Source organism: Anomalospiza imberbis, unplaced genomic scaffold, assembly GCF_031753505.1.
Source record: "Anomalospiza imberbis isolate Cuckoo-Finch-1a 21T00152 unplaced genomic scaffold, ASM3175350v1 scaffold_1099, whole genome shotgun sequence".
Lineage (NCBI taxonomy): Eukaryota > Metazoa > Chordata > Aves > Passeriformes > Viduidae > Anomalospiza > Anomalospiza imberbis.
This window is the reverse complement of record NW_027099490.1, coordinates 1-22,627: the sequence shown is the minus strand read 5'-3', so window position 1 is coordinate 22,627 and position 22,627 is coordinate 1. Positions and strand designations below refer to the sequence as shown.

Genomic DNA, 22,627 nt, shown 5'->3' with positions numbered 1-22,627 from the left:
TCCCCTCACGGGGGTCTCCCCCTCATTCCCTCCCCAATTCCGGGGGTCTCCCCTCCATCCCCCGTTCCCCTCACGGGGGTCTCCCCTCCATCCCTCGTTCCCCTCACGGGGGTCTCCCCCCAAATCCCGGGTTCCCCTCACGGGGGTCTCCCCCGATCCCCCGTTCCCCTCACGGGGGTCTCACCCTCCTCTCCCCCCTTCCATTCCTCCTGCTTGGCCCCCGCCGGCCGCGCTCCCTTCGGCATGGCCGGGCACCGCGCACTGCGCATGCGCCGCCTCCGCCTCCCCGAGCCGCTTCCGGGCCGCGCCGCCTCTTCCCATTGGTCCGCTCCTCCGCGAGCCCCACCTACCGCCCACGCGCCTCTTTTGCTATTGGCTAGCGTCTTTTTGTCCCGCCCACCCCTGAGGTAACGCGTTCTCCTATTGGTTGATCCCGCTCCGCCGGGTGCGCTGCGCTGCTATTAGTCGGCCGGACTGTCAATCACGTCGCGGCGTTCTGGTGATACGCCATCCTATTGGCTCCTCCCCTCCGCGTGTCCCCGCCCCTTTCCGCCTATTGGTGGAGCGCGGCCCCGCCCCGTCACGTGCGCTCCCGTCATGCCCCGCAAGCTGCCGTTCAGCGCCAAGCGGAAAAAGCAACAGCTCCGGGACCGGCGGGAGCGGAAACGGGGCGGTGAGGGAGGGGCTGGGAGCGGCGGGAGAGAGGGCCGGGACCCCCGGGAATGGGGGCACAGGGACCCCCGGGAATGGGGGCTGGCACCTTTGGATCATGAGGGGAAAGATCCCCCGGGAATGAGCGCTGGGACACCCGGATTATGAGGAGAAAGATCCTCGATATAAGGGCTGGGCCCCTCCGTTTGTGAGGGGAAAGACCCTCGGGATTGAGGGTTGAGACCCCTGGATTATGAGGGGAAAGATCCCCCGGGAATGAGAGCTGGGACTCCCGGATCATGAGGGGAAAGACCCTCGGGAATTCCTGGGTCCCTCCGTTTGTGAGGGGAAAGACCCCCGGGAATGAGGGTTAGGACCCCCAGGAATGGGGGTTGAGACCCCTGGGTTATGAGGGGAAAGACCCCCGGGAATGAGAGCTGGGACTCCCGGATCATGAGGGGAAAGACCCCCGGGACTGAGGGTTAGGACCCCCAGGAATGGGGGCTGGGACCCCCAAATTATGAGGGAAAAGACCCCCGGCGTTGAGGGCTGTGAGCTCCGGATCATGAGGGTTGGAACCCCCGGGATTGAGGCTTGGGACCCCCGGGAATGGGGGCAGGGACCCCTGGGTTATGAGGGGAAAGACCCCCGGCGTTGAGGGCTGTGAGCTCCGGATCATGAGGGTTGGAACCCCCGGGATTGAGGCTTGGGACCCCCGGGAATGGGGGCAGGGACCCCTGGGCCGGGGCCCTCGGGAAGGGCACCGGGACCCCCGTGACCCCCGTGCCCCCCATCCTGGTGGCCGCAGATGCCCCGGCCGGGCCGGCCCCGGGCCCCGGCAGCCGCAGCGGGAGCCGCGAGCGGGGCGGCGATGGCCCCCCCGGAGACCCCCCCTCAGAGCCCCCCCGGCGGCACGACCCCGGCAGGTGAGGGCGGAACTGGGGGGAAAACAGCGGGATTTGGGGGAAAACAGCGGGATTTGGGGGAAAACAGCGGGATTTGGGGTGCGAGGGAAAGCCCGGAGTGGATTGGGGCTGGGATTGGGAATGGGAGGGAAAACCCGGCCTGGATTTGGGCTGGGATTGAACGGGAGGGAAAACCCGGCCTGGATTTGGGCTGGGATTGGGAATGGGAGGGAAAACCCGGCCTGGATTTGGGCTGGAACTGGGAATGGGAGGGAAAACCCGGCCTGGATTTAGGCTGGGAATGAGCAGGAAGGAAAGCCTGGACTGGATTTGAGGTGGGATTGGGAATAGGAGAAAGCCTGGACTGGATTTGGGCTGGATTTGGGCTGGGATTGGGAATGGGAGGGAAAACCCGGCCTGGATTTGGGCTGGGAACGAGCAGGAGGGAAAGCCCGGCCTGGATTTCAGCGGGAGCCCAGGCCGGAGGGCAAACCCGGCCCGGATCCCGGGTGTCCGGGCCCAGAGTGGGGTCCGGCCGTGGGTGGGTGGCCCCGGGGGAGTCCGGGCCGGTGACCCCGGTGGCCCCGGTGCCCCCCAGGTTCCGGCTGCAGCTGGGGGGGCCCCGGGCCGAGGCCCTGGAGCGGAGCCGGCGCCGGGCGCAGCAGGAGCTGCTGGAGCTGCTGCCCGAGAGCGCCCTGGAGCTGGACCCCGACGGCCTCTACGGCCCCGGTGAGCGGGTGGCCACTGCGGGGAGGGGAATGGCTAGCGGTGGTGGGGGGGCACGGCTGGGAGAGGGGAGGTGGGTGAGGAGAGGGTTAAACGGTTCCTGGGAAACGTAAGCGGCCGTAAAAGGGGAAAAACGGCCCCAAAAGTTCAAAAGTGGCCCCGAAATGGAATGAAGGGTCCGAGGAAGGGGTGAAGTGGCCACTGGGAGGGGGAAGTGGCCACTGGGAGGGGCAAAGTGGCCAGTGAGAGGGGGAAGTGGCCACTGGGAGGGGCAAAGTGACCAGTGGGAGGGGGAAATGGCCACTGGGAGGGTCGAAGTGACCAGTGGGAGGGGGAAATGGCCACTGGGAGGGGGAAAGTGACCAGTGGGAGGGGGAAGTGACCACTGGGAGGGGGAAGTGGCCACTGGGAGGGGCAAAGTGACGAGTGGGAGGTACAAAGTGGCCACTGGGAGGGACGAAGTGACCACTGGGTGGATCAAAGTGACCACTGGGAGGGACCAAGTGACCACTGGGAGGGATGAAGTGACCAAGTGACCACTGAGAGGGATGAAGTGACCACTGGAAGGGTCGAAGTGACCACTGAGAGGGATGAAGTGACCACTGGGATGGACGACATGACCACTGGGAGGGACGACGTGACCACTGGAAGGGACCAAGTGACCAAGTGTCCACTGGGAGGGATGAAGTGACCACTGGGAGGGTTCAAGTGGCCCTAGGGAGGGACCAAGTGACCGTTTTGGTCCCGTCGGGAGCGACAAAGTGACCACTGGAAGGGTCAAAGTGGCCACTGGGAGGGACGAAGTGACCACTGGGAGGGTCAAAGTGGCCACTGGGAGGGATGAAGTGACCACTGGGAGGGTCAAAGTGACCACTGAGAGGGATGAAGTGACCACTGGGAGGGTCAAAGTGACCACTGGGAAGTACAAAGTGACCACTGGGAGGGACGATGTGACCACTGGGAGGGACCAAGTGACCAAGTGACCACTGAGAGGGATGAAGTGACCACTGGGAGGGTCAATGTGACCACTGGGAAGTACAAAGTGACCACTGGGAGGGTTCAAGTGACCAAGTGACCACTGGGAGGGACCAAGTGACCAAGTGACCACTGAGAGGGATGAAGTGACCACTGGGAAGTACAAAGTGACCACTGGGAAGTACAAAGTGACCACTGGGAGGGTTCAAGTGACCAAGTGACCACTGGGAGGGTCAAAGTGACCACTGGGAGGGACGATGTGACCACTTAAAGGGACCAAGTGACCAAGTGTCCACTGGGAGGGATGAAGTGACCACTGGGAGGGTCAATGTGACCACTGGGAAGTACAAAGTGACCACTGGGAGGGATGAAGTGACCACTGGGAGGGACCAAGTGACCGTTTTGGTCCCGTCGGGAGCGACAAGGTGACCACGAGAAGGGCCGGAGCGGCCAGCAGCCGTGTCCCGGTGGCCCGGGGGGGTGCCCCCACCCCGAGGGTGACCCCGGGTGTCCCCAGGGCTGGACTTCCCCCGGCGCCCCCCCTGGAGCTTCGGGATGAGCCCCGAGGAGCTGCGGGCGCGGGAGGAGGCGGCGTTCGGGGCCTTCCTGCGGGGGCTGGGGGACGGCGCGGGGCTGGCGCCCTTCGAGCACAACCTGGAGGTGACAGCGGGGCTTGGGGGACGCTCTGGGGGCGTTTGGGGGGTTTGGGGAGGGTCTGGGGGCATTAAAAGGGGTTTGGGAATGGTCTGGGGGGGTTTGGGGATGGTCTGGGGAGGGTCTGGGGATGGTCTGGGGGGCTTGGGGAAGTTCTGGGGGGTTTGGGGACGGTCTGGGGGCATTAAAAGGGGTTTGGGGATGGTCTGGGGAGGGTCTGGGGGGGTTTGGGGATGGTCTGGGGGCATTAAAAGGGGTTTGGAGATGGTCTGGGGAGGGTCTGGGGGGGTTTGGGGACGGTCTGGGGGGGTTTGGGGATGGTCTGGGGGGTTTGGGGACGGTCTGGGGGCATTAAGGGGGATTTGGGGGGGTTTGGGGACGTTTTGGGGGAGTTTGGGGAAGTTCTGGGGGGGGGGGGTTGGGGATAGTCTGGAGGGGTTTGGGGACGTTTTGGGGGAGTTTGGGGATGGTCTCGGGGGATTTTGGGGGCATTAAGGGGGGTTTGGGGATGTTTTGGGGGGGTTTGGGGATGTTCTGGGGGGGTTTGGGGACATTTTGGGGACTTTTGGGGGGTTAAGGGGGATTTGGGGACATTTGGGGGGGTTCAGGGGGGTTTGGGGACGTTTTGGGGGTATTAAGTGGGGTTTGGGGACGTTTTGGGGGGGTTCAGGGGGTTTGGGGACATTTTGGGGGGTTCAGGGGGTTTGGGGACACTGGGGACAGGAGGGGGGGTTTGGGGACACTGGGGACGTTTTGGGGAGCGCTAGGGGACGTTGGGGTCCCCAGGGAGGGGTCAAGGGGGGGTTGGGGACGCCGGGGGGAGGACAGGGGCCCACCGGCGTCCCGCGCTGTGCCCGCGGTGTCCCCAGACGTGGCGGCAGCTGTGGCGGGTGCTGGAGATGTCGGACATCGTGCTGCTCATCGCCGACGCCCGGCACCCGGTGACGTCCTGCGTCCTTCTGTCCCTGCGTCCCTCTGTCCCTGCGTCCCTCTGTCCCTGCGTCCTTCTGTCCCTGTGTCCCTCTGTCCTGCGTCCTTCTGTCCCTGTGTCCCTCTGTCCCTGCGTCCTTCTGTCCCTGCGTCCCTCTGTCCCTGCGTCCCTCTGTCCCTGCGTCCCTCTGTCCCTGCGTCCCTCTGTCCCTGCGTCTTTCTGTCCCTGGGTCACTCTGTCTTGGGTCCCTGTGTCCCTGTGTCCCTCTGACTGTCCCTGTGACTGTCCTGTGTCCCTCTGTCTGTCCCCGTGTCCCCTGTGTCCCTCTGTCTGTCCCCGTGTCCCCTGTGTCCCCTGTGTCACCATCCCTGTCCTGCCCGTGTCCCCTGACTGCGTCTCCTTGTCCCCTCCATCCCCCTCACTGTCCCCTGAGTGTCCCCGGGTGTCCCCACGTCCCCTGAGTGTCCCCTGAGTGTCCCCTGGGTGTCCCCGGGTGTCCCCTGAGTGTCCCCACATCCCCCGGGTGTCCCCCGGGTGTCCCCACGTCCCCTGGGTGTCCCCTGGGTGTCCCCCGGGTGTCCCCTGAGTGTCCCCCTGGTGTCCCCGGGTGTCCCCACATCCCCTGAGTGTCCCCTGGGTGTCCCCACACCCCTGAGTGTCCCCCGGGTGTCCCCAAGTCCCTTGGGTGTCCCCTGAGTGTCCCCTGGGTGTCCCCCGGGTGTCCCCAAGTCCCTTGGGTGTCCCCCGGGTGTCCCCACATCCCCTGGGTGTCCCCTGGGTGTCCCCTGGGTGTCCCTTGAGTGTCCCCCGGGTGTCCCCAAGTCCCCCGGGTGTCCCCCGGGTGTCCCCTGAGTGTCCCCCAGGTGTCCCCTGAGTGTCCCCATGTCCCCTGAGTGTCCCCCGGGTGTCCCCACATCCCCTGGGTGTCCCCTGGGTGTCCCCTGGGTGTCCCCACGTCCCCCGGGTGTCCCCACATCCCCTGAGTGTCCCCCTGGTGTCCCCTGGGTGTCCCCTGAGTGTCCCCAAGTCCCCCGAGTGTCCCCTGAGTGTCCCCCGGGTGTCCCCCGGGTGTCCCCACGTCCCCTGAGTGTCCCCTGGGTGTCCCCCGGGTGTCCCCCAGGTGTCCCCTGGGTGTCCCCACATCCCCTGAGTGTCCCCTGGGTGTCCCCTGAGTGTCCCCAAGTCCCCCGAGTGTCCCCTGAGTGTCCCCCGGGTGTCCCCCCAGGCGCTGGGCGTCCCCCCGGCGCTGGCCGCCCACGTGACGCGGGACCTGGGCAAGGGGCTCATCCTCATCCTCAACAAGGTGGACCTGGCCCCGCCCGCGGTGGCCACGGCCTGGAGCCACCTGCTGAGGGCTCGCCACGGCCCCGCCCGCGTGGTCCCCTTCAGCACGGCCCCCGGCCCGCCCGCCGGCCCTGGTAGCCACCCGACCCGGGCCGGGGGGCTTGGGGTGGAAATGGGGGGGTTTGGGAGAGTTTGGGGTGGAAAAGGGGGATTTGGGGGGGTTTGGGGTGGAAATGGGGGTTTTGGGATGAGATTGGGGGGGGGATTGCAGGGGTTCGGGGTGGAAATGGGGCCTTTGGGGGGGTTTGGGATGGAAATGGGGGGTTTGGGGTCGGATTGCGGGGGTTTGGGGTGGAAATGGGGGGGTTTGGGAGAGTTTGGGGGATTTGGGGTGGAAATGGGGGGTTTGGGGGGGTTTGGGATGGAAATGGGGGGGTTTGGGGGGCTTTGGGGGGGGGTCGGGCAACACTGGGGAGGTTTGGGGTGACTGGCCGTTTTCGGGGTGACCCTGACCGTTTTTGGGGTGACTGGCCATTTTTGGGGTGACCCTGGCCGTTTTTGGGGTGCCCCTGGCCGTTTTTGGGGTGCCCCTGGCCGTTTTTGGGGTGACTCTGACCGTTTTTGGGGTGACCCTGGCCGTTTTTGGGGTGACTGACCGTTTTTGGGGTAACTGGCTGTTTTTGAGGTGACTGGCTGTTTTTGGGGTGACTCTGACCGTTTTTGGGGTAACTGGCCGTTTTTGGGGTGACCCTGGCCGTTTTTGGGGTGACCCTGGCCGTTTTTGGGGTGACTGGCCATTTTTGGGATGACTGGCCGTTTTTGGGGTGACCCTGGCCGTTTTTGGGGTGACCCTGGCCGTTTTTGGGGTAACTGGCTGTTTTTGGGGTGACCCTGGCCGTTTCTGGGGTCCCCAGGGCTGCAGAAGAGGCAGAGGAAGAGGGGGGGTCGCTGGGGCCGCGCCGTGGGACCCCGGCTGCTGCTGGAGGCCTGCGAGGAGCTCGTGGGGGGCGCGGGTCCGTGGGCAGGGGCCGGGGGGCTCGCTGCCCCCAGGATCTCCCAGTATCCCCAGTGTCCCCGTTCCCAGTATCCCCAGTATCCCCAGTGTCCCCAGTATCCCCAGTATCTCCCAGTGTCCTCCAGTATCCACCAGTATCCTCAGTATCCCCAGTATCCCCAGTCCCAGTTCCCCCAGTATCCCCGTTCCCAGTATCCCCAGTATCCCCAATCCCAGTATCTCCCAGTATCCTCAGTATCCCCAGTGTCCCCATTCCCAGTATCCCCAGTATCTCCCAGTATCCCCAGTGTCTCCAGTATTTCCAGTATTTCCAGTATTCCCAGTATCCCCATTATCCCCATTCCCAGTCCCCCCAGTCTCCCCAGTCCCCCCAGTGCCCCCAGTATCTCCCAGTCCCCCCAGTATCTCCCAGTATCTCCAGTATCTCCCAGTATCCCCATTCCCAGTCCCCCCAGTCCCCCCAGTACCCCCAGTATCTCTCAGTCCCCCGAGTCCCCTCAGTATCCCCAGTCCCCCCAGTATCCTCAGTATCTCCCAGTATCTCCAGTCCCCCCAGTATCCCCATTCCCAGTCCCTCCAGTATCCCCCAGTCCCCCCAGTATCTCCCAGTATCTGCCAGAATCCCCATTCCCAGTGCCCCCAGTCCCCCCAGTATCCCCATTCCCAGTATCCCAGTATCCCCATTCCCATTCCCCCCAGTATTTCCCAGTATCCCCATTCCCAGTCCCCCCAGTCCCCCCAGTATGTCCCAGTATGTCCCAGTCCCCCCAGTATCCCCATTCCCAGTCCCCCCAGTATCCCCAGTATGCCCAGTATTTCCCAGTATTCCCAGTATCCCCAGTCCCCCCATCCCCCCAGTATCCCCAGTATCCCCAGTATTTCCCAGTCCCCCCAGTATTTCCCAGTCCCCCCAGTATCCCCATTCCCAGTCCCTCCAGTATCCCCCAGTCCCCCCAGTATTTCCCAGTATCCCCAGTCCCCCCAGTATCTCCCAGTCCCCCCAGTATCCCCAGTATCTCCGAGTGTCCTCAGTATCCCCAGTCCCCCCAGTGCCCCCAGTATCCCCAGTATCTCCCAGTCCCCCCAGTCCTCCCAGTATCCCCAGTGCCCCCAGTCCCCCCAGTATGCCCAGTGCCCCCGGTGCCATCATGGCCCCGCTGTCCCCAGTGGACCTGAGCAGCTGGCGGGCGCGGCTGGAGCGGGCGGAGCAGCGCCCGGACGGCGACGACGACGAGGAGGAGGAGGAGGAGGAGCCCCCGGGCGGGGCCGGGGATGAAGAAGACGAGGGGGCGGGGCCCGGGGGCGTGGCCCCGCCCCGGCAGTGGGAGCGCTACCGGCACGGCGTGCTGACGCTGGGCTGCGTGGGTGAGAGGGGCGGGGCCACTGTGGGTGTGGTCAGTGGGGTGTGGTCAGTGGGGGTGTGGTCAGTGTTAGTGGGGGTGTGGTCACTGGGTGTGGTCGCTGTGGGTGTGGTCAAGGTGGTCATTGGGGTGTGGTCATTGTGGGTGTGGTCATGGGTGTGGTCAGTGTTAGTGGGGGTGTGGTCACTGTGGGTGTGGTTACTGTGGGAGTGGTCATTGTGGGTGTGGTTAACGTGGACATTGGGGTGTGGTCAGTGGGGGTGTGGTCAGTGGGGGTGTGGTCACTGTGGGTGTGGTCACTGTGGGTGTGGTCAAGGTGGACATTGGGGTGTGGTCACTGTGGGTGTGGTCAGTGTGGGTGTGGAACTGGGTGTGGAACTGGGTGTGGTCAGTGTTAGTGGGGGTGTGGTCACTGTGGGTGTGGTCATTGTGGGTGTGGTCAAGGTGGTCGTTGGGGTGTGGCCAGTGGGGGTGTGGTCACTGTCGGTGTGGTCAAGGTGGACATTGGGGTGTGGTCAGTGTGGGTGTGGTCCTGGGTGTGGAACTGGGTGTGGTCAGTGTTAGTGGGGGTGTGGTCAGGTGTGGCCAGGGGTGTGGCTCCATGCAGGTATGCCCATAGTAGGCGTGTCTTGTTGTGGGTGTGGCTCAGATGGGCGCGGCTCACTGCGGGCGTGGCCCAGGCGGGCGTGGCTGAGCGCAGGTGCGCCTGGCCCCGCCCAGGCCTGCCGAACGCAGGGAAATCCTCGGTGCTGAACGCCGTGCTGGGGCGGGGCGCGGTGGGCGTGTCCCGCGCCCCCGGCCGCACCCGCTACTTCCAGACGCATTTCCTGACGGCCTCGGTGCGGCTCTGCGACTGCCCCGGCCTCGTCTTCCCCTCGCGGGCCCCGCCCGAGCTCCAGGTGAGCCTCACCTGCGCGGGTGTGACCCCAGCCCCGCCCCCAGGGCTCCAGGTGTGACCTTAGCCCCGCCCCCAGGGCTCCAGGTGTGACCTTAGCCCCGCCCCCTGGGCTCCAGGTGTGACCTTAACCCCGCCCCCAGGGCTCCAGGTGAGCCTCACCTGCGCGGGTGGGACCTTAGCCCCGCCCCCAGAGCTCCAGGTGTGACCTTAGCCCCGCCCCCAGGGCTCCAGGTGAGCCTCACCTGCACAGGTGGGACCCCATCCCCACTTTCAGCCAGGTCCTGGCAGGGGCGTACCTCAATCCCGTGCCCCGTTTTCCCCCCCACAGGTCCTGGCAGGGCTGTACCCCGTTATCTCTCTCGTTCCCCAGGTCCCGGCAGGGCTGTACCCCGTTATCTCTGTCCCCCAGGTCCTGGCAGGGCTGTACCCCAATCCTGTACCCCATTATCTCTCTCATTCCCCAGGTCCTGGCAGGGCTGTACCCCATTATCTCTGTCCCTGCAGGTCCTGGCAGGGCTGTACCCCAGTCCCGTCCCCCATTATCTCTCTCATTCCCCAGGTCCTGGCAGGGCTGTACCCCATTATCTCTGTCCCTGCAGGTCCTGGCAGGGCTGTACCCCGTTATCTCTCTCGTTCCCCAGGTCCTGGCAGGGCTGTACCCCAATCCTGTCCCCCGTTATCTCTCTCATTCCCCAGGTCCTGGCAGGGGTGTACCCCGTTATCTCTGTCCCCACAGGTCCTGGCAGGGCTGTACCCCGTTATCTCTATCCCCGCAGGTCCTGGCAGGGCCGTACCCCGTTATCTCTCTCATTCCACAGGTCCTGGCAGGGCTGTACCCCAATCCTGTACCCCGTTATCTCTCTCATTCCCCAGGTCCTGGCAGGGCTGTACCCCATTATCTCTGTCCCCACAGGTCCTGGCAGGGCTGTACCCCGTTATCTCTGTCCCCGCAGGTCCTGGCAGGGGTGTACCCCATCGCGCAGCTGCAGGACCCCTACTCTGCCGTGGGGTTTTTGGGGTCCCGCCTGGCCCTGCCCCCGCTGCTGCAGCTGCGCCCCCCCGGCGGCCGGGGCTGGACGGCCTGGGAGCTGTGCGAGGGTGCGAGCTGCCAGGACCTGCCGGGGCATGCGCGGGGAATTTGGGGGAGTTTGGGGGGAAATGGGGAAAACTGGGGGGAATTTGGGGGAAATTGGGGGGAATTGGGGGGAATTGGGGGAAAATTGGGGGGAAATTTGGGGGAAAATGGGGAAATTTGGGGGAAATTGAGGAAATTTGAGGAAATTGGGGGGAAATTTGGGGGGAAATTTGGGGAACTTGTGGGGAAATTTGGGGGAAATTGAGGAAATATGGGGGAATTTGGGGAAATTTGAGGGAAATTGAGGAAATTTGGGGGGGATTTGGGGAAATTTGAGAGAAATTGTGGAAATTTGGGGGGAATTTGGGGAAATTTGAGGAAATTTGGGGGGAATTTGGGGAAATTTGAGGGAATTTGGGGAAATTTGATGAAATTCGGGGGAAATTGAGGGAAATTTGACGAAATTTGGGGGGATTTGGGGGAAATTTGGGGAATTTTGAGGAAATTTGGGGGGAATTTGAGGAAATTTGAGGGAAATTGAAGAAATTTGGGGGGAACTTGGGGGAATTTGAGGAAATTTGGGGGGAATTTGAGGAAATTTGAGGGAAATTTGAGGAAATTTGGGGGAATTTGGGGAAGTTTGAGGGAAATTGAGGGAATTTGAGGAAATTTGGGGGGAATTTTGGGAAATTTGAGGGAAATTGAAGAAATTTGGGGGAATTTGGGGAAGTTTGAGGGAAATTGAGGGAATTTGAGGAAATTTGGGGGGAATTTGGGGAAATTTGAGGGAAATTGAGGAAATTTGAGGGAATTTGGGGAAATTTGAGGGAAATTTGAGGAAATTTGGGGGAATTTGGGGAAGTTTGAGGGAAATTGAGGGAATTTGAGGAAATTTGGGGGGAATTTTGGGAAATTTGAGGGAAATTGAGGAAATTTGGGGGAATTTGGGGAAGTTTGAGGGAAATTGACGGAATTTGAGGGAATTTGAGGAAATTTGGGGGAAATTTGAGGGAAATTGAGGAAATTGATCTTGCCGATTTTCTGGGGATGATTTCGGGTGCTTTTGCCGATTTTTTGGTGACGTTTTTGGGGTGTTTCTGCTGATTTTTGGGGACGTTTTTGGGGTGGCTTTGCTGATTTTTGGGGAGTTTTTTGGGGTGTTTTTGCTGATTTTTGGGGACATTTTTGGGGTGTTTTTGCTGATTTTTAGGGATGTTTTTGGGGTGTTCTTGTTGAGTTTTTTGGGTGATCTTGCCGATTTTCTGGGGATGATTTTGGGGTGTTTTTGCCGATTTTTTGGTGACGTTTTTGGGGTGTTTCTGCTGATTTTTGGGGACGTTTTTGGGGTGGCTTTGCTGATTTTTGGGGAGTTTTTTGGGGTGTTTTTGCTGATTTTTGGGGACATTTTTGGGGTGTTTTTGCTGATTTTTAGGGATGTTTTTGGGGTGTTCTTGTTGAGTTTTTTGGGTGATCTTGCCGATTTTCTGGGGATGATTTTGGGGTGTTTTTGCCGATTTTTTGGTGACGTTTTTGGGGTGTTTCTGCTGATTTTTTTGGGGACATTCCTGGCGGGTTTTTCTCCCCAGCCTGGGCAGAGAAGAGGGGCTACAAGACGGCGCGGGCGGCTCGCAACGACGTGGCCCGGGCGGCCAACGGGCTCCTGCGGCTGGCGGCCGAGGGGCGGCTGCGCCTCTGCTTCCGACCCCCGGGCTATTCCCGGGAAAAAGGTACCCAAAAAACCCCAAAATCCGGGTTTGGGACAAAAAAAAACCTCAAAAATTGGCGTTTGGGACCCAAAAAAACCCAAAAATCGGGGTTTGGGACCCAAATAGACTCAAAATCAGGGTTTGGGACCAAAAAAAACCTCAAAATCAGGGTTTGTGACCCAAAAAACCTCAAAATCAGGGTTTGGGACCAAAAAAATCCTAAAAATCGGGGTTTGGGACCCAAAAAAAATCCCAAAAATTGGCGTTTGGGACCCAAAAAAACCCCAAAAATCGGGATTTGGGACCCAAAAAAAACCCAGGATTGGGAATTTGGGACCCAAAAAAACTGAAAATTGGGAATTTGGGACCCAAAAAAACCCCCATAAATTGGGGTTTGGGACCCAAAAAAACCTTAAAAATCGGGGGTTTGGGACCCAAAAAACCCCAAAATCGGGGTTTGGGACCCAAAAAAACCCAAAAATCGGGGTTTGGGACCCAAAAAACCCAGGATTGGGAATTTGGGACCCAAAAAACCCCAAAATCGGGGTTTGGGCACCAAAAAACCCCCAGAACTGGGAATTTGGGACCCAAAATCCCCAGAACTGGGGGTTGGGACCCAAAATAAACCCAAAACGGGGAACTTGGGACCCAAAAAAATCCTAAAAATCGGGGTTTGGGACCCAAAAAAAACCCCAAAAATTTGGGTTTGGAACCCAAAAAAAACCCTATAAATTGGGGTTTGGGACCCAAAAAACCCCAAAATTCGGGGTTTGGGACCGAAAAATCCCCAAAATCGGGGTTTGGGACCCAAAAAACCCCAAAAATTTGGGTTTGGGACAGTTTTGGGTCCTTTTCCTTGCCTGGCCCCGCCCCTTTCCCGGCCCCTCCCCTTCTGACCCCGCCCCTTTCCCCTCCCCCCAGAGCTCTGGGAGCTCCACCCCGACACCGCGGCCTTGGCGGCCATGACAGGGGGCGGGGCCACCGCCCCTCCCCCCACCGGCGCCGCCTCCAGCTCCGAGGAGGACGAGGGGGAGGAGTCAGACCAGGCCACGCCCCCTCCCAGCCCCGCCCCCAACCCCTTCGCCTGGCTGGGGGAGGACGAGTGCTGAGCCACGCCCCCCTTGCGGGGCAGGAGCCAATCAGAGCGCGCGGATTATCGTACGACCGTATATGGAATAAAGGGTTTATTTCTGCACAGCGGATTGGCCGGTTCTGCTGAGACGGCGACCAATCACAGCGTGGGGGCGGGGCCTGGGGAGTGAGGTCATTGTGAGGTCACGCCCACATTCCCTTATTTGGAATTTACCACACACCCCCTCCTTGGCCACACCCACATTTCCTTCTTTGGGCGTGGCCACACCCACAACCTCTGCCATATTTGGACTTGGCCCCACCCCTTTTCCCTGTCATGCCCCGCCCTCACTGACCAGTGGGCGTGTCCTGCCCAGGTGGGTGTGGCTCCGGTGGGGCGTGGCTCAGGTGTGCACAGGTAGCGCCGCCCGCGGCCGCAGGTGAGGCAGCGCACGACGAGGCGGGGCTGGCCACGCCCTGGGGCGGGGCAGGGGGGCGTGGTCAGTCGCGGACACGCCCAAAATATTCAAATACATCCCAAAAAATCCCAAAATTCCCCAAAATCCACCCAAATCTCCCCCAAGCCCCCACAAAATTTCCCAAATCCCCCCAAAATCCCACAAATTTCCCCCAAATCCCCCCAAAATCTCCAAAATCCCCCCAAATCCTCCCAAAATCCCCGCAAAATTTCCCAAATCCACCCCAAATCCCCCCGTGTTCCCCGAAATTTCCCCCAAATTCCCATCAACATCCCCCAAAACTGCCCCAAATCCCCCCAAAATCTCCAAAATCCCCCCAAATCCTCCCCAAATCCCCCCAAATTCCCCCCAAATCCTCCCAAAATCCCCCCAAATTTCCCCAAATCCCCCCAAAATCTCCAAAATCCCCCCAAATTTCTCCAAATCCCCCCAAATTTCCCCCAAATCCCCCCAAATTTCCCTCAAATCCCCACCAAATCCCCCCAAAATCCCACTAATCTCCCCAAATCCCTCCAAATTTCCCCAAAATCCCACAAATTCCCCCCAAATCCCCCCAGAATTTCTCACGTCACCCCAAATTCCCCCAGACCTCGCAGCCTGGCCCCGCTCCCCTCCCCCGGCAGCAGGAGGGAGCAGCAGCGGCGGCAGAGGCGGCGTTTGACACTGGGGGCCCTGGGGGGCAAAAAAAGGGGTTGGGACCCCCAAAATCACCCCGAAACCACCCAAAATACCCCAAATTAACCCCAAAATCACCCCGAAACCACCCAAAATACCCCAAAATCACCCCAAAATCCCCCAAAACCACCCAAAATACCCCAAATTCACCCCAAAATCACCCAAAATACCCCAAATTAACCCCAAAATCACCCAAAACCACCCAAAATCCCCCAAAATAGCCAGGATATCTCAAAATCCCCCCAAAATCACACAAAATCACCCCAAATCACCCCAAATTTCCCCCAAACCTCCCAAAATCCCCCCGAGTCCCCCCAAATTTCCCCCGAATTCCCCCAAATCCCCCCAAATTTCCCCCGAATTCCACCAAATCCCCCCAAATTCTCCCAAATCCCCCCAAGTTTTACCCGAATTCCCCCAAATTTTACCCAAATTTGCCCATATTTCCCCCAAATCCTACCCGAATTCCCCCAAATCCCCCCAAATTTTACCCGAATTCCCCAAAATCCCCCCAAATTTTACCCAAATTCTCCCAAATCCCCCCAAGTTTTACCCGAATTCCCCAAAATCCCCCAAATTTTACCCGAATTTCCCCCAAATCTTCCCCAAACCTCCCAAATCCCCCAAAATTTTACCCAAATTCCCCCAAATCCCCCCAAATTTCCCCCGAATTCCCCAAAATCCCCCCAAATTTTACCCGAATTTCCCCCAAATCTTCCCCAAACCTCCCAAATCCTCAAAATCCCCCCAAATTTCCCCCAAATTTTACCCGAATTCCCCCAAATTCCCCCAAATTTTACCCGAATTCCCCAAAATCCCCCAAATTTTACCTGAATTCCCCCAAATCCTCCCAAATTTCCCCCGAATTCCCCAAAATCCCCCCAAATTTCCCCCAAATTTTACCCGAATTCCCCAAAATCCCCCCCAAATTTCCCCCAAATTTTACCGAATTCCCCAAATTTCCCCAAATTTCCCCCAAATTCCCCAAAATCCCCCCAAATTTCCCCCAAATTTTGCCCGAATTCCCCCAAATCCCCCCAAATCCTACCCGAATTCCCCAAAATCCCCCCAAATTTCCCCTGAATTTCCCAAATCCCCCCCAAATTTCCCCCGAATTCCCCAAAATCCCCCCAAATTTTACCTGAGTTCCCCCAAATCCCCCCAAATTTCCCCCGAATTCCCCCCAAAATCCCCTCAAATTCCCCCAAATCCCCCCAAATTTTACCCGAATTTCCCCCAAATCTTCCCCAAACCTCCCAAATCCCCAAATTTCCCCCAAATTCCCCCCACATTTCCCCCGAATTCTCCAAAATCCCCCCAAATTTCCCCCGAATTTCCCCCAAATCTTCCCCAAACCTCCCAAATCCCCAAAATCCCCCCAAATTTCCCCCGAATTCCCCCAAATCCCCCCAAATCCCCCCCGAATTCCCCCAAATCCCCCCAAATTTCCCCCGAATTCCCCAAATTTCCCCAAATCCCCCCCGAATTCCCCAAAATCCCCCCAAATCCCCCGGTTCCCCCGACGTCGCTCACATGCGGAGCGCCAGGCGCCGCGCCGTCGCCCGCTGGGTGCGCAGCAGGAACCGCGCCAGCGCCCGGCTCCGCGGCAGCGCCCAGTGCGCGGCCTGCGGACGGCGAGTGGCGGAGAATCGGGGAGAATTCGGGCAAAACCGGGGAAATCGGGGGGAAAACGGGGAAAATTGGGGGAAATTCTGGGGAAAATCTGGGAGAATTTGGGCAAAACCGGGGAAATCGGGGGAAATCGGGGAAAATTGGGGGAAATTTGGGAAAAAACTGGGGAAATTTGGGGAAATCAGGGGAAATTCTGGGAAAATCGGGGGGAAATCTGGGAGAATTTGGGCAAAACTGGGAAAATCGGGGGGAAAACGGGGGGAAATTTGGGGAAATTGGGGAGAATCTGGGGAAATCGGGGGAAAACGGGGAAAATCGGGGGGAAATTCTGGGGAAAATCTGGGGGGAAAACGGGGAAAATCTGGGAAATTTTGGGAAATCGGGGGGAAATTGGGGGAAAACGGGGAAAATCTGGGCAAAACTGGGGAAATCGGGGGAAATTTGGGGGAAAACGGGGAAAAATTGGGGAAATCTGGGAAATTCTGGGCAAAACTGGGGAAATCGGGGGAAATTCTGGGGGAAATTGGGGGAAATCTGGGAAAATCGGGGGAAATTTGGGGAAATCTGGGAAAACGTGGGAAATTCTGGGAAATTTGGGGAAATTCTGGGGAAATCTGGGAAATTTTGGGGAAAATCGGGGGAAATTGGGGGGAAAACGGGGAAAATTGGGGGAAATTTGGGAAAAACTGGGGAAATTTGGGGAAATCGGGGGAAATTCTGGGAAATTTGGGGAAATCTGGGAAAATCGGGGGAAATTCTGGGGAAAACGGGGGGAAATCTGGGAAATTAGGGGAAATCGGAGGAAATTGGGGGGAAAACGGGGAAAATCAGGGGAAATTTGGGAAAAACTGGGGAAATTTGGGGAAATCTGGGCCAATTTAGGGAAATCTTGGGCAAAATTGAGAAATTCCGAGAAAATTGGGGAAAATTGCGGCAAATTGGGAAAATCTGAGAAAATTTGTGGAAATCTGGGGAAATTTGGGGAAACCTGGGGCAAATCTGGGGCAAAATTGGGAAAATCTGGGGAAATTTGGGCAAATCTGGGGAAATTTGGGACAAAATTGGGAAAATTTGGGGAGATCTGGGGAAATCTGGGGCATGGGGGGCTTTTCTTGGGGGTTTTGTGGGATTTTTTTGGGGATTTTGGGGGGATTTGGGGGAAATTTGGGGCTTTGAGGGATTTTTTGGGGAACTTGAGGGCGTTTCTGAGGGAATTTTGGGGGATTTTTAGGCGTTTTCGGCGAGAGTATTGGGGATTTTGGGGAGATTTTTGGGGGATTTTTGGGAAGATTTGGGGCTTGAGGGGTTTTCTCGGGGAGTTTTTGGGCGTTTCTCAGGGAATTTAGGGGGAGCTGAAAGGGATTTTTGGGGCCTTTTAGGGTTTTTTGGGGATTTTTGGGGGTGGAGGGGGCATTTTGGGGGCGCGGACCCCTCCCCAAACCCCCCCCCGGCCCGGGGGCCTCCCCAAAATCCCCCAAAATCCCCAAATCCCCCCAATTTCCCCCACCTGGAACAGGAAGTTCAGCCTCTGCAGCGCCTCCCGGTCCCTCACGGGCGCCGCCATCTTGCCCCGCCCCTCGTGGGCGTGGCCGTAAATCCTGATTGGTCATCGCTTTGCTGTGGCGTTACGTCACTTCCGGTGCGTTTTTGGGGGCGTTTTTGGGGTCCCTTCCCCAATTTGGGACCCCCTGGTGGGGACCTCGCGGCCCTCGCTGTCCCTTTGTCCCCAGATTCCCAAATTATCCCAAATGATTCCTAAATTATCCCTAGATTAATTATCCCCTAATTATCCCAAATTCCCAAATTCTCCCCAAATTCTCAAATTACTCACAAATTATTCCGAATTTTTTCTAAAACTGTCCCAAATTGTCCCCAAATTAATTTTCCCCAAATTCCCAAATTATCCCCAAATTAATTATTCCAAATTCCCAAATTCTCCCCAAATTAATTTTCCCCAAATTCCCAAATTCTCCCCAAATTAATTTTCCCCAAATTCCCAAATTATCCCCAAATTAATTTTCCCCAAATTCCCAAATTATCCCCAAATTAATTTTCCCCAAATTCCCAAATTATCCCCAAATTAATTACCCCCCAAATGAATTACCTCCCAAATGAATTCTCCCCCAAATTCCCCAAATTCCCCCCAGGTTCCGGTGTCCCCTCCCCTGTCCCCGGCTCTGTCCCGCCTTTGTCCCGGCTCTGTCCCCTCCTTTGTCCCCAGCGGTGCCACCTCCGTCCCCTCCTGTCCCCTCCTCTGTCCCTTCCCCTGTCCCCTCCTGTCCCCGGCTCTGTCCCGGCTCTGTCCCGGCTCTGTCCCGGTTCTGTCCCCTCCTTTCCCCGGCTCTGTCCCCCCCTGTCCCTTCCCCTGTCCCCGCCTTTGTCCCGGCTCTGTCCCGCCTCTATCCCGGCTCTGTCCCCTCCTCTCCCGGCTCTGTCCCGCCTTTGTCCCCTCCCCTCCTGTCCCCTCCCCTGTCCCCGCCTGTCCCCAGCGCTGCCACCTCCCTTCCCCACCCCGTGCCACCCCCTGTCCCCTCCTCTCCCGGTTCTATCCCGGCTCTGTCCCGTCTCTATCCCGGCTCTGTCCCGGTTCTATCCCGGTTCTATCCCGGCTCTGTCCCGGCTTTATCCCGGCTCTGTCCCCTCCTGTCCCGGCTCTGTCCCGCCTTTATCCCCTCCCCTCCTGTCCCCTCCCCTGTCCCCAGCGGTGCCACCTCTGTCCCCTCCTGTCCCACCTCTGTCCCATCCTCTCCCGGTTCTATCCCGGCTCTATCCCGCCTCTGTCCCGGCTGTGTCCCATCCCCTGTCCCCTCCTTTGTCCCCAGCGGTGCCACCTCCTGTCCCCACCCCCGTGCCACCCCTTGTCCCCTCCTGTCCCCTTCTCTGTCCCGGCTCTCTCCCGGTTCTATCCCGGCTCTGTCCCGGCTCTATCCCGGCTCTGTCCCCGGTTCTATCCCGGTTCTATCCCGGTTCTATCCCGGTTCTATCCCGGCTCTGTCCCGGCTCGGTCCCCTCCTCTCCCGTCTCTGTCCCCTCCTGTCCCCTCCTGTCCCCGCTGTGCCCCCGTGCCGCCCATGTCCCCTCCCGTCGCCCCCTCCCGCGGTCCCCTGGCCCTGCTGGCCGCGGCCACCTCGTGTCCCCGCTGCGGCTGTCCCCTGCGGGACCCGGTGCTGCTGCCGTGCGAGCACCGCTGCTGCCGCCGCTGCCTCCTGGCCCCGCCGGCCCCGGGCTCGCCCCCGAGCCCCGGGGGTGCCCCGGGCTGGCCCCGCTGTCCCCAGTGTCGCCGGCCCTGCGCTCCCGGCCGCGTCCGCACCGCGGTGGCGCTGGCGGTGGAGGCGCGGATCGTGCGGAGGCTGGCGGGGAACGGCGCGGGGAACGGCGGGGACAGAGCCGGGGACAGCGCGGGGGACAGAGCCGGGGACAGCGGGGACAGAGCCGGGAACGGCGGGGACAGAGCCCGGAACGGCGGGGACAGCACGGGGACGGCGCGGGGGACGGCGCAGAGGCGGCAGGGGCAGGTGAGATTTGGGGTTTTTTGGGGTTTTTTGGGGGTTTGGGGGTTAATTTGGGGGTTTGGGGTCATGGGGACAGCACAGAGGCGCAGGGGCAGGTGAGATTTGGGGATTTCGGGGTTTTTTTGGAGTTAATTTGGGGTTATTGGGGTTTTTTTAGGGGTTAATTTGGGGTTATTTGGGGTTTTTGGGGGGCTTGGGGTTTTTTTGGGGGTTAATTTGGGTTTTTTGGGGTTTTTTGGGGGTTTGGGGGTTAATTTGGGGGGTTTGGGGACATGGGGACAGCGCAGAGCCGGCAGGGGCAGGTGAGATTTGGGGATTTCGGGGTTTTTTGGGGGTTAATTTGGGGTTTTGGGGTTAATTTGCGGGGTTTGCGGACATGGGGACAGCGCAGAGGCGGCAGGGGCAGGTGAGATTTGGGTTTTTTGGTTTTTTGGGGGGGTTTTGGGGGGGCTTTGGGGGTTAATTTGGGTTTTTTGGGGTTTTTTGGGGGTTTTGTGGGTTAATTTGGGGGGTTTGGGGACATGGGGACAGCACAGAGGCGCAGAGGCAGGTGAGATTTGGGGATTTCGGGGTTTTTTGGGGGTTAATTTGGGAGTTTGGGAGTTAATTTGGGGGGTTTGGGGACATGGTGACAGCGCAGAGGCGGCAGGGGCAGGTGACATTTGGGGTTTTTTTTGGGGTTAATTTGGGGGTTTTTGGGTTTTTTGGGGGTTTTGTGGGTTAATTTGGGGGATTTGCGGACATGGGGACAGCGCAGAGGCGGCAGGGGCAGGTGAGATTTGGGGAATTTGGGGTTAATTTGGGTATTTTTTGGGTTTTTTTGGGGGTTTGGGGGTTAATTTGGGGGGTTTGGGGTCATGGGGACAGCGCAGAGCCGGGAGGGGCAGGTGAGATTTGGGGATTTCGGGCTTTTTTTGGAGTTAATTTGGGGTTAATTTGGGATTGATTTGGGGGTTTTCGGGTTTCTTTGGGGGTTAATTTGGGGTTTTTGGGGGGGGGGTTCGGGGTTTTTTGGGGTTAATTTGGGGTTTTTTTGGGGGGTTTTTGCGGGGGTTTGGGTACATGGGGACGGCGCAGAGGCGGCAGGGGCAGGTGAGATTTGGGGATTTTCGGTTTTTTTTGGGATTTTTGGGGTTCTGGGGAGTTTCGGGGTTTTTTGGGGGGATAGGGGGAGATTTGGGGGTTTCTGAGGGGAGATTTTGGGGGAGGTTTGGGGTGAAATTTGGAGATTTGGGGGGTTTTGGGCGGAGATTAGGGATTTTTGGGGAGAATTTGGGATTTTTTTGGGGGGATTTGGGGAATTTTTGGGAGAATTTGGGATTTTTGGGGGCGGATTTGGGGTGAATTCCGGAGATTTGGGGGATTTTTGGGGGGAAATTTGGGATTTTTTGGGTGGAATTTGGAATTTTGGGGAGAATTTGGGATTTTTTGGGGGGATCTGGGGTGGAATCGGGAGATTTGGGGGATTTGTGGGGGGAATTTGGGATTTTGGGGAGAATTTGGGATTTTTGGGTGGAATTTGGGGCTGATTTCGGGGGGGGGGGGGGATTCGGTCTTTTTTGCGCTCCCCAGGAACCGGGGGGTGGGGGAGGGGAAATTTGGGGACGGATCGGGGTGGGGGAGGGGCGACCCCCAGTGAATTTTTTGGGGATTTTTTTTTTTTCTTTTTTGGGGAGGGGGATTTTTTTTTTTTTAATTATTATTATTTTTTGGGGTGTCCCCGCCCCTCCCCCACCCCCCCCCCGCGGGTGCCACCGCACCCCTGGGGTGACCTCGCTGTCGCCCCGCCCCTCCCCCACCCGGCCCGGTGACATTTTTGGGGGGTGACAGCTTCGTTTGCGCTGCCGCCCCTCCCCCCACCTCCCCAAAAATATTTGGGTTGTTTGTTTCTTTTTTCCCCTCCCCCCAACCCCCCACACCCCCCCCCCCCCAAAAAAAAAAAAAAATATTCGGGATTTTTTTTCCCCTCCCCAAAAATAATTTTTTCCTCTCCCCCCCCTCCCCACCCCAAAAAAATTTGGGGAATTTTTTTTCCCCCCCGCCCAAAATATTTTGGGATTTTTTTTTTTTTCCCCTCCCCTCACCCCCAAAAAAACCAAAAAAAAAAAAAAAAAAAAACCAAAAAAAAAAGTTTTTTTCCCCCCCCCTCCCCCAAAAATAATTCGGGATTTTTGTTCCCCTCCCCCCACCCCAAAAACATTTCGGGATTTTTTTTTTCCCCTCACCCCTCCCCCCCAACCCCCCCCTTTTTTTTTTTTTTTGTTTTTTTTTGGTTGTTTTTTTGGGTTTTTTTTGGGTTCTTTTTGTCTCCCCCACAGCCTCGGGGCCCAACTTCGAGCGGACGCCGCCCCTCCCCCACCCCCGCGGGACCCCCCCACGGCCGCCCCTCCCCCCAAATAAAACCGGACCCCCCAAAAAAACCCAAAAAAACCCCAAAAAAACCCCAAAATTGTCCCCTCCGTGTCGCAGGTGTCGCCTTTAATGTCCCCTTTTTTTTTTGGGGGGGGGGACCCCAAAATTCCCCCCGGCGGGGGGGGAGGGGCGGTGGGGGTGGGGGAGGGGCGGGGGTGGGGAGGGGTCCGAGCCTCAACTGTGGCAGTGAAATTTTGGATTTGGGGGGGAATTTTTGGGGCTGAAATCCCGGAATTTTTGGGGCTGAAACTCTGAAATTTTGGGGCTCAAATTCCGGAATTTTTGGGGCTGAAACTCCGGAATTCTGGGAGCGGAAACCTGGGATTTTTGGGGCTGAAATTCCAGAATTTGGGCGCTGAAATCCCGGGATTTTTGGCCCGAAAACTCCGGAATTTTGGGGTGAAACAGTGGAATTTTCAGTGTCAGAAGTCCGGAATTTTGGGGCTGAAATCCCGGAGTTTTTGAGGATGAAACTCCGGAATTTGGAGCAAAAACCGGGAATTTTTGGGGCGGAAACTCCAGAGATTTTTTGGCACTGAAGCGCTGGAATTTTGGGCTAAAACTCTGGAACTTTTGGGGGTAAAACCCCAGAATTGTGGCCCTGAAACCCCAAAATTTGAACCCTAAAACCCCAAAATTTGAACCCTTAAAACGCCGGAATTTCG

The 22,627-nt window shown here is 58.6% G+C and overlaps 3 protein-coding genes across 5 annotated transcripts; 2 read left to right on the top strand and 1 right to left on the bottom strand.

The window, feature by feature from the left end:
• Positions 1–536: 536 nt before the first annotated feature.
• On the top strand, positions 537–13,376 carry GNL1 (G protein nucleolar 1 (putative)). Of its 3 annotated transcripts, XM_068177809.1 has the most exons (13): positions 537–673; positions 1,460–1,577; positions 2,155–2,285; positions 3,775–3,917; positions 4,781–4,852; positions 6,068–6,260; positions 7,041–7,139; positions 8,309–8,506; positions 9,223–9,401; positions 9,679–10,041; positions 10,354–10,498; positions 12,062–12,202; positions 13,103–13,376. In XM_068177809.1, the coding sequence occupies exons 1-13, from the start codon at positions 598–600 to the stop codon at positions 13,288–13,290; spliced, it is 2,046 nt and encodes a 681-aa protein (XP_068033910.1). In that variant the 5' UTR covers positions 537–597; the 3' UTR covers positions 13,291–13,376. The 3 variants fall into 3 exon arrangements, with proteins under 3 accessions (XP_068033910.1, XP_068033911.1, XP_068033912.1); XM_068177810.1 differs by lacking the exon at positions 9,679–10,041; XM_068177811.1 differs by lacking the exons at positions 9,679–10,041; positions 10,354–10,498.
• Positions 13,350–17,681, bottom strand: LOC137465792 (ribonuclease P protein subunit p21-like). Its single transcript, XM_068177813.1, has 5 exons — positions 17,546–17,681; positions 15,940–16,031; positions 14,321–14,403; positions 13,609–13,729; positions 13,350–13,432 (listed from the first exon to the last, which is right to left on the bottom strand). Exons 1-5 carry the CDS (start codon positions 17,600–17,602, stop codon positions 13,366–13,368), a joined length of 420 nt encoding a protein of 139 aa, XP_068033914.1. The 5' UTR covers positions 17,603–17,681; the 3' UTR covers positions 13,350–13,365.
• Positions 17,682–18,133: 452 nt separating this feature from the next.
• Positions 18,134–22,621, top strand: LOC137465790 (uncharacterized). Its single transcript, XM_068177812.1, has 2 exons — positions 18,134–19,553; positions 21,869–22,621. The coding sequence occupies exons 1-2, from the start codon at positions 18,134–18,136 to the stop codon at positions 22,030–22,032; spliced, it is 1,584 nt and encodes a 527-aa protein (XP_068033913.1). The 3' UTR covers positions 22,033–22,621.
• The last annotated feature ends 6 nt before the right edge of the window (positions 22,622–22,627 follow it).